The 15,986-nt window shown below is 41.5% G+C and overlaps 1 protein-coding gene across 2 annotated transcripts; it reads right to left on the bottom strand.

Annotated features, from left to right (window-relative positions):
- Positions 1–1,380: 1,380 nt before the first annotated feature.
- On the bottom strand, positions 1,381–15,481 carry tbxa2r (thromboxane A2 receptor). 2 transcript variants are annotated; one of them, XM_071518894.1, is made up of 4 exons: positions 15,256–15,481; positions 8,488–9,384; positions 5,691–5,824; positions 3,810–4,103 (listed from the first exon to the last, which is right to left on the bottom strand). In XM_071518894.1, exons 2-4 carry the CDS (start codon positions 9,286–9,288, stop codon positions 3,926–3,928), a joined length of 1,113 nt encoding a protein of 370 aa, XP_071374995.1. In that variant the 5' UTR covers positions 9,289–9,384; positions 15,256–15,481; the 3' UTR covers positions 3,810–3,925. The 2 variants fall into 2 exon arrangements, with proteins under 2 accessions (XP_071374994.1, XP_071374995.1); XM_071518893.1 differs by lacking the exon at positions 5,691–5,824 and having other exon boundaries at positions 1,381–4,103.
- Between the last annotated feature and the right edge of the window lie 505 nt (positions 15,482–15,986).

Here is a 15,986-nt window from a genome sequence, read left to right as displayed (position 1 = left end):
AAGTCCTAAACTTTGAGTTTCGAGTCCTAAACAAGTCATAATGCGCTCTTCACTAAATGTAATGGCATTTTAACAACAGAGTAATAATATATTAAATTTACACAAATCATGAATGCTTTTTAAAATTTGTATTTATTTGTTAAAACAAGTTTGTTAAAACAAACTGGGTTATGACTATACAATCCATGCAAACTTAGAGCAATGCATTGCAACTGGATGCACACCTCCTCAGGCAGTAATGGAGGAAACATCAATATGTGCCAGCCTATAGCCTTCGGCAAGGGAGGGTTGGTGGCGGTGGGGGTGGGACACCACGTCAATGGTGACATCAACAGGCAAAAACAAATATAGGCTATGTATATTTATATATACAGACGGAAGGTATCAAGTCTTTTCAAGTCAAAAGGCTCAAGTCCAAGTGAAGTCACGAGTCATTGCCGTTAAAGTCCAAGTCAAAGTCTTTTTTGATTTTGTCAAGTCGAGTCTAAAGTCATCAAATTTGTGACTCGAGTCTGACTAGAGTCCAAGTCATGTGACTCAAGTCCACACCTCTGCATAACATGAAATCACTATCAGCTTGAGGTACTTGGCAAAATGCACACCCTGTCCTCTCATTTTCCTTCATCTCGTTGTTTGCCTGAAAAATGAAGGTCTTCATGTTCACTGCTTAATTAATATTATAACTACATATTATTAAATTCTCTCTAGCTTATTTGTAGCTTCACTTCACACTTTTGTCATGAGTTATTATTAGGACACTTTTATGTTATCTTGTTGTTTGATTTGTTTCAAAGACAGAATGTAAATAGGCATTGTTCACATCTGTGTGAAAATAAAAGTGACACACTGTACCAGTTTTGAATAATTAATGTATAAACTTGGTTTTAAAAGCCTGCGGGATGTTTGTCAGTGTCTTATACTGTAGTATCACCGTTCTTAGCTGCGATGGCTGCCATTCTCTCTTTCTGTCTGTGTGTTGGAGAGAAACTACTACGCAGAGAGAGAGAATCGTCAAACCGCATGCTGAAATTTGACAGTTTAATGTTTCCGTGTAAGCAAGGAAACATTTAACTGGCAAACTTTCTCGACCCAAAGAAAGTGAGAAGAGTGACCCGTCGGGGGCTGCATTGCTCTCAGCTACACCAGTGTTTGTGTGATAGTGAAGTTTTGATTTGACACTTTATGTATATGACAGCGCCACTTTATGGAGACCTGAAAATGTAAGGCATATTTCACATGTTTCAAATGTAAATAAAATGGTTGGAGTCATTCCTATCTGCCAAGTTCTTGTTTGCCTCACAGAAACATACCGACAAAGTCAGTTTCAATAGATTTCTTCTTCTCCACATTTTTTTTTTATTATCATTTGTTGACATGGAAAATCACGTGCTATTTTTTGTCAAAACACATGCAACTTTTACACTTCATATTTGCTGGATAATATTGGATCCTTAACTTATAATATCTATTAGTCAAGAATAAGATGCTGCACAAAGAGTTAAAACAGAAGTAAGACGCTGCACAGCTGCTGTGAGAGTATGAAGAGATTTGTTCCAAAATGAAAAATTAACCATTTTAAAAAGTGACAGACATTCTAACATTTTTTTAAGATGACAGAGGATGCAATTGTCAATTTGGGGGTGTAACAAAAAAGTAATAATGAGATGAAACATAATGAGTAACAAATCGCTGCTCCCAGGGAGTAATACATGGTAATATTACTTTTTAAATACTTTTGAAATGAGCAATCTATTCTAATCTATTACCATTTTTAAGTAACGAGTGCAACACTGCCAATGATAACAGGTAGCTTAAATGTTTGGCTGACAAAATGATAACACTTTTACAGAGTGACTCCTTGCAATACTGAATAACAAACTTCAGACACTGATTTAAAAAAAAAAAAAGACATAGCATTTTTGGATTTTAAACTCTTCAAGTAGATATTGTGACCTTTCATGCAGTGTAACAGGTCTACAGTTCAAATAAATATTGTTCTTACACCTTTTGGTCCTTACCTTTGAAATTAAGCCTGTGACAGAGACAGAGACATTTTTTAAATACTGACAATCTAAACAGTGCATTTTCATGGTTCATGCCCATATCCATGAGTTGATTTGGTGAAATGATCACATCCTCATTGAAATCCACTGTACTTTCTATATTTTGAATCTCAACTTTTTCTGGCAAACTTGCTTTTGTCCGTATGTGACAATCAAGCATGAGGAGTGAACCATCTGGAAAGTCTGAAAAAGTATGAAAAATCACTTGATCATTTCCAGGTCTTGAAAACCAAAGGTATGTTATAGTTCAGTCACAATTTACACATGACTTTGCATAGTTCCACTGTCATTTCACACAGTATGTTTTATTGTGAAGAATAATCTTCAGGTATGGAGTGATATGGCCTTTTTGACATATTGTCATATTGCTATTCCTCTATCTGCATACATCATATTGAACTCTGAACACAATCTTCAAAACCATTCCAAAAAAGGAATGATGGAAAAAGTCTGGAAAAATATGACATTTTGAAATGGAAAGTGTGACGGAAGCCTGCCTCTGGCATATTTTAAGCAATATTTCATTTTAGTAGAAACACTTTCACTTCTGTAGAAGTTCAGTCAGTTTTCAATATTAGGTGCTCTGAGGATCCACTCCTGCCTCCAATATTTAAGATTTTCCCCCAACTTTTCAAGGGCAATGATTTCAAAAGGGGAAAAAAATTAGTTCTTAATGAAGTAACGCTGCCTGGGTCTATTTTGCAGTGTTTGTGTGTGTGTTTGAAGTCTTTTTTAGGCAAGATCCAAAGCATGAGTGATGGTGACTGTGGGACTCCAGAACAGCTAATTTTAGCAGCTGACCATTAACTCTCATAAAGTACATGTGCAAAGTGATAAATGTTCTACCAGAGTGAAATGTCACATTAAACTGAACTGCACTTGACAAAAAAGGACATTAAGCTACGTGCCTGTGGAGGACATGTGATCTATCAAACACCACAACAATTTTTTTCTCAAAGTTGCTCTTTGTAATGACATCTGGTGTACTTATATACTGAACAGCTGCAAAACATCAGTCCACACAAACACACACACACACACACATACGCAGGCTTTGCTGTTTTTAGATCGATAGCCGACTGCGGTCATAAATTTTCAACCAACTTTGGTCCAACTTTGGAGAGCTGCCTGGCTCTGGATCAGTTCTGATGACAGTAGCGATGCTTCACACTGCATAATACTATATTAGCACATTGGCTGAGTTGGATTGTTCAGGAACCACTGCACACAGAAGAACAATCCGTCGTCTACATGATATGTTTAGAACCAAAATAGCATAGATGGGCTGTTCTGTGATTGTCTAGACAGTTTTAAATTCATCTCAGCCCGCCAACTGTTCAGCCTTCAGCTAGCAGGGTGGCCTAGCGGTTAGACAGACTGTCCTTTTACCAAAAAAATCACAGGTTTGATCCCCAATGTGTGTCCGTCAACAGTCTTTTAACACAGAACCCCTGCTCACTCATACAAGTCGCTCTGAGTAAGAGCAACTTTGCTAAATGCCTATACTGTACATGTGAAACATCTATATGGCGGATATGCTGCCAAACAAGAAAACAAGGTTCAGTCCTTCCAGATTATGGCTGCAGCCCTCCTGCTTATACTGGTCACAATCAACATGAACACACAAGCAGGAGAGCAGAAACAAAACAAAAAACCCCCCACAAAACTCAAATGATGTCACCGAATGCTCGCTGAACTGAGCGACAACTCAGATCCAAGCAGTCAGCAGGGAGAAGAAGGCGGCGGCGAGGGGGGAGTGCCGTTCAACTTCACCGTCCCTCCCGGTTCATCCTGGCCCACGCTGCTCCCAAGAGAAGACCGGGTGAACCTGCGGATGGTGTCGTTGAAGGACGGGTACAGGGTCATGATGGAGCCCCGGGACCAGTCGAGGCGGGGGTAGATGCGCTTGAGAACGGCCCGGCGAAAGAGGATGTACACCCAGGGGTCCAGGATCTGGTTCCAGGTGGCGAAGCGAAGCCACAACAGCAGGTAGCGGATCTGGAGACGACTTCCAGACAGCACAGTCTGTGCAATAAACACCTGGTGGGGGAGAAATGGAGGGGGGAGAAAGGAATAGGGAGGGAAGGAGGGATGGAAAGAGGGAGGGAAGAAAGGAGGGAGGCAAGGTGTGATGGAGGATGGATGGGACAAGTGAGGGAGGATACAGGACAGGGATGGTGAAGTAAAACAGTTGCAGAAAGGAAAGAAAGAGAAGATGTAGTCAAAAGAATTGTAAGACATTTATAATGAGAAAGTAAGGAAGAAACAGCAAATTACAGTTGAAAAGTGTAGAAAGTAGTAGTAGTAGAAAGGAGAGAACAGGGATGAGGAATGAGAGAGAAAACATGACAAGATGAATATTCCATATGCATGCACGCACACACACACACACACACACACGTCTGTGTTATGTCCCACTCTGGGACTGCATGGCCAGGCTAATTTTCCTGTGGCCCTCCTGTGGCAGCGGCCATTGCAACACAATTATTCCCTCTGCAGCTAAGCAGCAACATGTGATGTGAAGCATAGCTTTATTTCTGCCTTATTAGCATTAGCCCAGCTCTCTCCTGTGGGGGCTAAACATGCTAACAAGCTCGTTTAGGAATGACAAATTGGCTTATCGTTGTCTTTCTTCCAAATTCAGCTAATGTCAAAATTCAAACTCTGTGGTTTCCATACAGGCAGTGCAAAACACTTAAATACAATTTGGCACATGGCACATGCAGAATTAAATCTTTTGCATTCAAGGTGTTACTGGTGAGATGAAGTGCACAATGGAGTTTTAGGTAGACAAATACTTCTGAGAGGAGACAAATAACCACAGATTTAGAGTGCAAGTTAGCTAACTGGCAAACTTGAATAGCAAACAAGGAAATCTGGTCAAAATAGAAACAAAATGACTATTTTTTTTCATTCAGTCATGATTGTAAATTCAGCAGCTAGCTAACTAGCTTACCTAGATAGCTATAGGCCAGTATGGCTAGTTTTAATTTTCAAGGTCAGCTAACCAGCTAACCTAGATAACTTATGGCTAGATTGGATTTTCTTAGTTAGTAGCAAGAGTGCTCATTAGCCTACCACCTTTGTTTTTTTTCACTGGGCTGGCAGAAAATATGGTTCTTTGGTTTAATCTCTAATCACTGAGATTATTTCTGCCTCAGGGAGCTCTGCTTCCGAGAACGGTTTGTATAACTAAAACTCATATCTGCAGATGAAGTGATCATGGTTTTGATGAGAAGCCATCTGTGTTAGTCTAAGGAAATAAAAGCAGGCACATGGGGAATAAACAGATATGACAAAAGGCTGAAACTGCACAAGTGAAATGTTTATTGGCTGGTTGGGAATGGAATGAAGCATAAACAGCCGCACCAATATCAAGACGGGACGCTGGCTGCACCGTGAAGCATGCTCTAGATAAGGTGCTCATGGGTAATGTGGTTTGGAAGCTGGAAGGCGTTGGGGAGACTTTGATGCACAGATGAGTCCATGAGTTTCCTCGCCAGATGTTTGGGGAAGGCTGGGCTAGCCGGCCAACCACAGCCCAAACGCATGAGGGGGGTGAGCAGTGACTTGCGGGGACGCTGTGTTATTGTTTGGAGTTTTTGAATTTTTTTTGCTTCTACTCGCCTTAGACGGGACTCTTGACACATGATGTATATCCAGGGGTCAAATATCTGATTGCAGGTGGCCATTCGTATGTAGAACAAAACAATGTCGGGTCTTACAGGTTCAGCAGTCACAGCGCTCATCAGAATAAATATCTGTGCAGGGCAGCACACATGGGGTTAGACAGGGCTGCGAAAACAATGATTGCTATAATCAGGGGGCTATGGCTCGGATCCTACCATTCCTTAATATGTGTTGCTTCAATTGTTGGTGATCTAGGAATCTAAGCTTATTCTACTGTTGCACTCATAAGTTGCTCTGGATAACAGCGTCAGTTTAGTGGCTAAAATGTAAATACATTTTATACATTCCCCCTTTTATAATGAATGACATAGTGGAGAGCAATTTTTTTCATGGAGGTTGGGCTCTCCATCCCCCTTTATAGCATCACTGTCCAGTGGAAGCCTTGTATATCCAAGGCTTTTTCAGGAACTAAGAAAAGCAGCCTTGTTTCAGCTTGACCCCCGTGCATTTTTGAATTTATCCAGTTGGTTCTGTAAGGGTCTCAGAGGACCAAGAGTTGTAGAATTTTCTGAAACCATAGAAGAGCATGAAACATGAAAATCATCAAAATTGGAGTTACAGGGTTTTCACATGACAACAACGATAGAGACACCAGGAAAGGGGTTAAGGATAGGGATGAAGGAGAGGAAGTCATGGCTGGAGTTGATTCTCGGTGTGGATCTTGACCTGTGAGATTACTACACCACCATCCGGGTTTGATGGTTAATATACTTCTACATGTAGTGTTTGAAGCATATAAGGGCATAGCGTTCACCCATGCTGTAAAGCTGAATGTGACATTGAGGGCAACTAGGGGCTTTAAGGGGCTTCTCTGATCCAGGGCATGTCCAGCAAGATCAGCTAGTTAGGAGGCTGCATTGCTTCGGAGAAATGAGGCATAGAGAAGGGAAGTGGAGAGAGGGAGCTTATAGGACCAACCTCGTGACACCTCATTTTGGTTTAAACATTTGAAGGGGCAACTGATAACAAACACTGAAGCTGAGAAAGAGAGAGAAAAAAGTGAGGGTTGGGTGCTACCAAGAAGTTAAGAAATATTTCACACATGCCATTTGGCAGACACTGTTAGTGAAAGTGCCTTACAGTATCATGAGTGAATGTATTTTTAGCTTTGGTGGCCCTGGTGGGACTCTAATCCCTAACTCTGGCAGTGTTAGTACCATGCTCTCCCCACTGAGCAACACACGGGCCACCATTTTTAACTTCCCATCAATTATCTTTATCATGAATGAAATTAGTAGACATTTTTCTCCAACGTGTGCATGAGGGCACAGAGTTTGAAGATGTTTTTTACTCATTATTTCATGGTTTTGAATCAAAATCTATGCAACATAAAGAGACATATGGGGGAAAACAAAAGAGTAATGTTTGGGTAGACATATGCCACTATGGTGGACACTTACTGTATATCCAAAGGGCTTTATAGCTTTTTACAAGCTGTATACTCTTAAGTATTCCATATTCTTGAATCAAAGTCTATGCAGCATAAAGAGACATATAGGGAAAAAGACAGAGCAGGCCAGACAGATGGAGGAAGATGAAGAGAAGGCTTGGGGTCCAGAGCGGATATCCCCCTTCTGCCTGCAACCGGAGATGGCCCATTCTCCCATAGGCCTTATCGCCACGCAACACACACACATAGGCACACACACACACACAGACAGACACAGACCACAGACACACAGTCACAGAGGCACACACACATTCACACAGGCTGTAACAGGGCCAGCAGAGCTTCCTGGACAGTGCTGGCACACAGCGCTCTATTTATTCTGCAACTTTATATCAGTTGGCTCAGGGGCTCTTTTGAGGACAGGAGGTGATCAAAGTAGGTGTGTTTTCATATGCGAATTAGAACTGATAGGTGTAATTTATGGAGGCCTTTTATCGACCAGACATTATTGTCATGCAGAGATAATACAATTCGTTTGCTGACTGAATGGTCTGCATTCTTACAGAAGACAAGAAATGCAGAGCAGTCGAAACACTGAAAATAAACAAAGTCGGGCGTGTTTCGCGCACTACAGATCAAGCATTGGAGCATGCGATCGGAGCACCTAAACTAGAGAACAACCAGCCTGATAAATTAAGCAAACTCTGTATCTACCTTAAAGCTGCATCAGGCAAGGTTTTTCAATGTAAAAATGCACCACAAATCAGCCTAAATCACAAAGAAGGGCCGCAACAGAGAAGAATGTCCCATCCACACTGTAGATTCCAGGGTTAGATTATGGTTAGGGTTATTTGCCCAAATTAATTTCAGATGTTGGGTATGGTTGCTGGTGGGAAACTGATTCGGGATAGGGAATCAAAACTTAAGAGTGAAATACAAAACTGTCTCCTAAATAGCAGCAAGCGAGCGCTCTGTCCAGAGAAAGTTGGATTCACCAACGATGGTTGAAAGTCTTCACCATCTCCACCCTCACCAGCCACTAAGGAGGAGAAATTTAGGTCCAAGAATTGTGCAGTTCACTTTACTCGATTTCTGGGTAACGAAGTCCTTCAAACTTCCATGAATTCAAACAGTTATCTCTTGCTGCCACTTGGGGCCGCCAAAGTACGAAGTTGCCTACTGTAACTTACAGCTAGAGCCCAGAAACTCAGTTTTATAAACCTGCATATAACTGTTATAAAGCTTAAAAGGAAATAGCTTTTCATTGTGGTTGTATCATTCTCTGTAAAAGCAAACCCTTGAATATGCATATACATGTATACATATGTAAAGCAGGCAACTCACCAATAAGGGGCACCAGCAGATGGAGGCGATGACCATGATCAGGATGAGCTGCACCATCATCTCCACCTCGTAGTCGCGGCGACGCTGCGTCCTGTCCTGTCCGCAGCACACCTTGATCAGCGTCACCACGCTCACCGTGTTCAGCAGGAAGGACACTGCGATGGACAGCAGCCCGACCAGCGAGAAGAGCAGGGAGAAGGCCATGTCGCTGCTCTTAGAGCTGATGTTGAGGAAACACCAGGAGCCTGGCATCTGGATGTGGTAGCTCCCCATGCCCAGTAGGGGCAGCAGAGCCACGCAGCCGGCGAACGTCCACACCATCAGCACCATGGACACCGCCCGGCTCTTGGGCATGTTGGCAGAGCGCGCGAACGGCCGGTTGATGCCCACGAATCGCTCCACGGCCATGGCGGCGCCGAGCAGCAGAGGGCACAGGCCGTAGAAGACCATGGACATGCCCATGAAGTTGCAGAAGTGGCAGTGCGGGTCCAGGTGGCGCCAGTTGAAGTGGGTAATGTGGAAGGAGACCACGATGGAGCCCGTGACCAGAAGACCCATGAAGTCGGTGACCACCAGGCCGCACAGGAAGATGAGGAAGGAGGAGCGCGAGAGGCTGTGCGTCCGCTGGAAGGACTTGAGGAGAACCACCAAGGCAATGAGGTTGGAGCTGAGGCCCAAAGTGCTGAAGATGGACGAGAAGTAGGCCGAGGCGATGGTGTGGTTGTACCTGAATGGGGGGCTGTTAATGGAGTAGCAGAGCGGGGCGGTCTGGTTGGCGAGAGGGGAGGCGGAGACATTCATGGTGGCTGGCTGGTTGATTGCTGATTTCAGATGGAAAGACTTAGACCATTGTGAGGAATTTCATTTTTGTCCCTTTTCTTTATGTTCTCTCTTCACCTTCAAAAACAAAAAGAGACAAGTTCAATTTCAAGATGTTGTTGTTCTTGTAGCAGGGCAGAGAACACTTAAAATAAACAATATATATATATAGAAACATACAAGACATAGTGAAATGAGAAAATAGCAGTATGTTGAGTGGCCCGGGGAGCATGGGATAGAGTCCATCTGTTAGGAGTTAAGCTGGTTTATGTCACATATATTTTATGGGAGCTTCAATAAAAACTTCAAATGTGGCTTTACTCATGGAGACGCTTATGTGGTGCATTAAATTTGTTTACTTTTGTGGATGAAATTGTAAATTGTACGTCTTGAATTCTTTTAGTCAACGAGCGCACATCATTACAAACTAGCAAGAAAATTGGCATCTAGTTTAATAAAACGTACAAATCAGACATAACATGGATGCTTTTATCCAAATCACAATGGAAAACAACGAGTGCATTTTTAGCATGGGTTTGGCCTGATGGGAATTTAACCCCTAACCCTAGCCATGCTCTGCCCATCGAGCTACACAGGACCAGACAGAACATGCGAAAAGTGACTGGAGTCAGTGATACAGCTTGGACACAGCAGATCTAAAACATATGATGGAGAATGATCAGTATGTTAACAGTCACATGTACGCACTCACTCAAACACATGCAGACGGTGACAGCATGTGATGGAGAGAGAGAGAGACACAGAGACAGAAATAGAGAGAGAGTAGCAGAGCTGGCATATCTTGACAGGAAATGCTGTTACGTCAACAGAACTGACAGAGACAGTTACAGGAAATCAAGACCAAGTATGACAGCCATTACAGAGCCCATAATTGCATATGATTGTCCTCAAGCCAAGTGGATATAAATGTTATGGATGGATATATGCATGGAAATGTAGTGAAATTGGATACAGGAAATACATTTTCTCAAAACTGTGCGGGTATGTAATCCTGAAATAAACTAAAAGAAATAAACAGGAAATCTGCAAATTCCGTGATGTTATCTCTGAAGAATGCCTGTTATGAGTAAATAAAGTCACTGCATTCAATTTAACCAAAAGTGGCAAGGTCCCATGCACTAATTGATCAAAACAAAATGTACAGCAGGGGTAGAAAAAATATATAATTTCATTCCAACTCTATATATACATATTATCTGCCAGTAGTCATTTTGTCAGCATAGGTGTAACGCTTTTCAAGATAAGATGGAACTTTAATGAGGTTCCAGGTGGAAAGTGGGTCATCGGAGCAGCAAATATTAATACAATAGAGAAAGGAAGAACAGAATATAAATAAGGAGAGAGTAAATGGGACGTATTAAACATAATTCAACCAATGTCACCAAGACAAATTCCTATACGATTAAAGTGATTCTGATTCTGTGAACTGTGCTGATAGTGAAGTAAACTCAGATCAGTTGATAACTATTTATGATGTGACTTTAATATAGTTAAATGTATAATTAAAGCTGCACTAGCCAACTTCACACGTTAGTGGTGAAATCATTTAAGGTGACGTTAGTAAACTGCACACAGCCCGGTCATGTTCACTTGAAGGGTTTCATTCCTGTACCAGGAGTTTTCCTGCATAGGGAATTTTTTGGCACCCGGCAAAGCCATTTCCTCTAGTGCTAATATGAAAAAAAAACAAAAAAAACAGGAAGTTGGAAATGAACTGGAAAACTGCCAATTTGGATGATTTAACTGTTGGGACAATAGGGCCACCCGACTAAGAGATGATGGGCTTTAGTCACAATTTCGTAGTTTGTTGAGCAGAACCCCCCCCCCCCCCCCCCCCCCCCCTCCCATCAAATTTGTCAAAAGTGACTAGCAACAAATCTAGTGATTTAAAAAACAAAAACAAGGGGATATCTTCAATCCCATAGCATAGTATTTTTTCAACAGACTCAGGGTATCTCCAGGTTCTAAAAAAATCTCTTTGATTATCTAAATTGAAGGGCTGAAAAGTCCTTTCAGCCTAAAGCTCTATTAGAACAGGATTAGTATTAGGTGGGGATCTCATGTAATTAATGAATTATCCCAAGTCTGCATTTTGTGGAATGCTTTCCAGTTATTGCGGCAGTTACAGATATAAATCTCCTGTGAATAGGACTTAATTCTTACATTCAGTTTTAGAGGTCTTAATAATGTTGTGGTTTCTTGGTGTGTTGTTTTTCTACTGAGAAATCTGCACATCTCTTTCTTTTTTTTATTATTATTTTCCCATTCAATTTAGTGGAGAAATTGGCCTTATCTTTCATTCTAACTGGTATTAAAAAAGTAAATAATATTTAACTTGATGAAACTGGACACTCTGAAATTGGTACAACAAATGCTACTAATATGCAACTTAGCATTCAACGCCATCTGTCTCTTACAACAGGAGCACCACCAAAGACCCATTTCACACCAGGAAAAAACCTGAACACATCCATTGTGGGGGAAAAAATGTTACCTGATGTTCAATGCACAGTTTGCAAAAAAACACGTGATTACATCCTCTAAAATGTTACTACTTTGTAAATCCGAGGCTTAAAATAGAGAATAACTTCAAACATATTCAACGGTGAGTATAATTTCATGCCAGCAGTCATGAAATTATAGAGAAAGAAATGGAGAGGAGGAGTGAGAAACCTTTGCATTTTCCACTCACAGCTAACCGCACCGTTATCAGATCATGCCTCCTCCTTCCTTAGAGAATAGCGGTAACAGACATGGCGCCCTGTGAGTGCGCCATTAGCCGTAAGCACCTGACAGCATCCAAAATCAATAAGTTATAATCCAAACTGCTTCACTCCTGCGGCCGTACGGTTTCCTATTCAAACTAATGGAAAACCACAGAACTTAATTGTTGAGGAGTGGAGGAAGAGCAGAGCACACAGGATGTGGAATGCTAAATGTATGTAAAGTGATATGTGTGGTCCAGAGGTTCCCAAAGTGGGGTTCGGTGACCGCCGGGGGTCCTTGAGGGGTTTCCAGGGGCAAAATGTTGCGATTATTTCAGTCCTGAGAAGTTAGTGAAATCATAACTAACAAAAAGAATCTCCAATCAGATCTCAGTCACCTACTCTCCTTTGGGGAATGAACTTAAAAATATTGTAAAAAGCCACTGGCACATAATAGAGATGGATCCCTACCTCAAAAATGTTTTTAAAGCCCCCCCCACAAGTGATCTTCAAACGACCAGCTAACATCACAGCCATGGCAGCTCAAACAGATTTACCTCGAACTGTTTTGGATGAGATCCCAAACGGGAAGTGTAAGTGCGGCGGATACGCACAAATGCACCGCATTCAATCATCCGTCCGCGGGGAAAAGCCCCTGTTCTCTTGCATATGTGGGTTTGACTACAAGGCCGCACAAAATGTGCATCAGTGAGCACCGCAGCGGCATTAGATCCAAGGACACGCTCAGCCCAGTGGCAACTCACTGAACCCAGGCGGGCCGCAATGTGTCTACTGAGATACACTGGACTGGAGGAGGTGGAACAGCCACACAGTCTCTCCTGCCTAGAAGACAGACATTTTGGATTTAGGAACTTAAAACATTAGATCCCTTTTGCATGAATATGGACTTTGATAGTTGTCCTTTCTCTAAAATAGATTGATTTGATCCCTGTGGAAATGTATGCATTTCAAAGTTTGTATTTTCCTATATTTATGTGTTTTTTGATTTGTCTGATAAAGTGATCATGTTTTTTTGATATTATTCAGGATTATACTGATATTACTCTAAACTGACACTCCCTGATGGACGGGTGTTGCAAATGTAATATCCTGTAACCTGATGAAGCCTTGTTTGGGCGAAACGTTGCTGTAGTTGGTGTGGGTGAAATTAAAGCACAGGATGGCAATATACTTTGTGCAGACATTTGTCTTTATTGTCTTTATTGTCTTTATTCCATGGGACTCAGTCTTTTCAAACGGGGCTCCATGGATTAAAACCTATCTCCAGTATTTTAGGATTTCTTGATGTGAAAAGTTTGGGAGCCCCTGGTTATAGTGTGCTGTCCACACAATATCTGCACCCTGTTGTCCATGTACCACCATGTGTGTCAGTTGGTGTTGTGAAACTCTATTAGTCAGATTTATTTATAAAGCACTTTAAACAAACAGATTTGTCACACATTGCTTTGAGGCAAAAGACACAAATACAGATGAAAACAGGCCATAAACAAAGCAGAGGATAATAAAAACAAGAAGAGCCACAAGTGCAACACAAACTCCAAGGAATGGGGCCAGGATTTGTGTGTGTGTGTGTGCCTGTAGGTTGTCAATATGTTCCTGTACTAATGTCACCAAGCTAAATTCCTTTACATTTATTCTACTTGGTGATTAAAGCGAATGGGATTCTGTTTATGAACTGTGCAAACGGTGAAGTAAACACTGTTAATGACTGGTGACTGGTTTGAAAGATTAGAAATTCAAACAATAAAGAACAGATGTCCCATATACTGTGTTTTTTTTAACATTCATTTTTTGCAAGAAAAGACCCAGAATATCAATCAAACTGGTGTAAAAAAGTTCTTAAAACTACTCTCCATGTTTTAAATAATTTGTTTTTACAGTGATTACTAAATTAGAATTACATTCTGGATTCCTGATAGATGTTCCTCACAAATGATTTGAATATCATTTAACAAAATTTATTTGACACTTTGACCCAAAGCACCTTACATTACCTTACATTTTTGAGTGCTTCTACCTTTTTTTTAATTTTATTTTTTTTTTTTAACATGGGCAGCCTCAGTGGGAATCAAACCCCTAACCCTGGCCAGTGATAGTGCCTTGCTCTACCCATTGAAGTACACAACACAACGTGTACTTCATAGGTTAAAATAAAAAATATGAACCACTTGAAATCATGCAGCATTTATGAAATCTGTGTGCGAATATTAAATAATAAAAACACTTCAGTGGAACCATGGCAGGAGCCGGACTGCCTGGTCTGTTCCCTATTATCAGTTCAAATAAATCTCATGCCTGTTGCAGAAAAGTTGGTACAAAGTTGTTCTTTACTTCTGCAAAGCCAGTGGCTGAGGATTGATCAGCTTTAATGATTTGCCTTCTTTAAAATGGTAAAATAATTAAATAAATACATCCGTCATTACAGTAATCCACAGTGTCTACTATTATTTATGTCCACATTTCTTCAATAGAGAGAGTTGATAGTCTCTGCATCATCCTCTAAATAGTGCAGTGTGTGTGTCTTGGTCTGGGCAGCAGAAAACTGTCATGAATACTGATGTAAAGGAACAGGTGCACAGTCACTTTACTGACAGTTAAAATATACTGAAATATGACTTCGGAATGATGTAAACAGAGGAGTGTGTTGGTTTCCTTTGACACAAGATGGTAAAAGAACTTGTTAATTACTTGTAAACTACTCTTATGGCAGCAAGATGCGAATAAACGATGGTAGGCTACTTTAAGGATAGAAAGAGAAAGTGACTTAGATCTGACAAAATAATGCTACTTTTACCGACCATCCCAGCGAATAAGACTCCTATAATAATCCTATAATACATTTTAAAAGACCAGGCTACTGTAAAAAATATCACAGCAAAACTATTCCCAACTAAGTCCCATTGGGAGTACTACAGCAATAATGACACCATAGAAGATAAAACTACTATGAAGTTCGATACTGTTACTATAAACCCATTACTTACATAGCCTACTATCAGTCTCTGTAGTAATATTATAGGAATATTATAGGGATTTTTCGCTCTTCTATTTCAGAGATACTGAATGATGGATGTGAATGCCTAAATCAGATAGGCCTAGTCTTTTAAAAAATTCACGAGCTTGCTGTTAATATTAAGTTACCACACAGCACCTAGACGTGAATTTTCTGAAGTTTATGAAGCTATATGAAGACATGGCTTACCATCACAGCAGCGCCTCCACAGACGGTTCACGAAAGTTGAGTCTCTCAGCTGGGAAGTGTGCGCTCCTCCGCCCGACCCATCTCCCTGCTCTTGTAATAGTTATGATAATATTAACAATAACAATCAGAGTAACAGGTGGGGGGCATGTCTGCGTGGAGGCAGGTAGACAGGTCCAGTGTGAGAGGGCTGGATGGAGATAAAGTCCTGAATCAAGCCCACAGTCGTGTCTCCTCTCCTGTCCTCGCCTCATCGCTCCCTCTGCGGCCCGGTTTCCTCTCTCTCTCTCTCCGCCTCTCCCTCCATCCCTCCCCGGAAGGCGGAGGGGAAGGGCTCCGAGGTGAAGGGAGACACACAACAGTCCTCTGGGAAGGGATCCAGTCAGTGAGACCACAATAAGCACAGGGGAAAAAAAACAGTAATGAATTGTCAGAGAGAAGCGAGTTGCTACACACTAGAAAAAAGGGGCATCTTAAAAACGTATTGATGTGGGAGAGAAACCGGATAGTGTTGTTGCAGTTGGGGCAGATAAAGGTCATAGATACTCAACTTATTCAGACCATCAGGTAATATAATTTAATTTATGCATGCTGCTGAGGGTAATCTTAGTTAGCGGCTCCTCTGGCAGCAGCACAGCGTCTCTCCCTCTCCTCTCGCGAGTGAGTTGCTATGGTTACGGGGACGCTCTGTGTCTCTGTCGCTCTGAAACTTTCTCGCGATTCCCAATAACAGG

The sequence above is a fragment of the Centroberyx affinis genome, unplaced genomic scaffold, assembly GCF_046629955.1.
Source record: "Centroberyx affinis isolate AG114_WGS23_722 - 3 ecotype Tasmania unplaced genomic scaffold, CSIRO-AGI_Caff_v1 ptg000641l_1, whole genome shotgun sequence".
In the NCBI taxonomy this organism is placed as follows: Eukaryota; Metazoa; Chordata; class Actinopteri; order Beryciformes; family Berycidae; genus Centroberyx; species Centroberyx affinis.
The sequence above is the reverse complement of the archived record's forward strand: the minus strand, read 5'-3'. Positions and strand labels throughout refer to the sequence as shown.

Bases quoted from the DNA above. Each gene is read 5' to 3' on its own strand.
- tbxa2r (XM_071518893.1), bottom strand. From the start codon at position 9,288: ATGAATGTCTCCGCCTCCCCTCTCGCCAACCAGACCGCCCCGCTCTGC. The intron at 4,104-8,487 runs GTGAGTTGCCTG...CTCCCCCACCAG, and splicing joins TCTGCTGGTGCCCCTTATTG to GTGTTTATTGCACAGACTGT.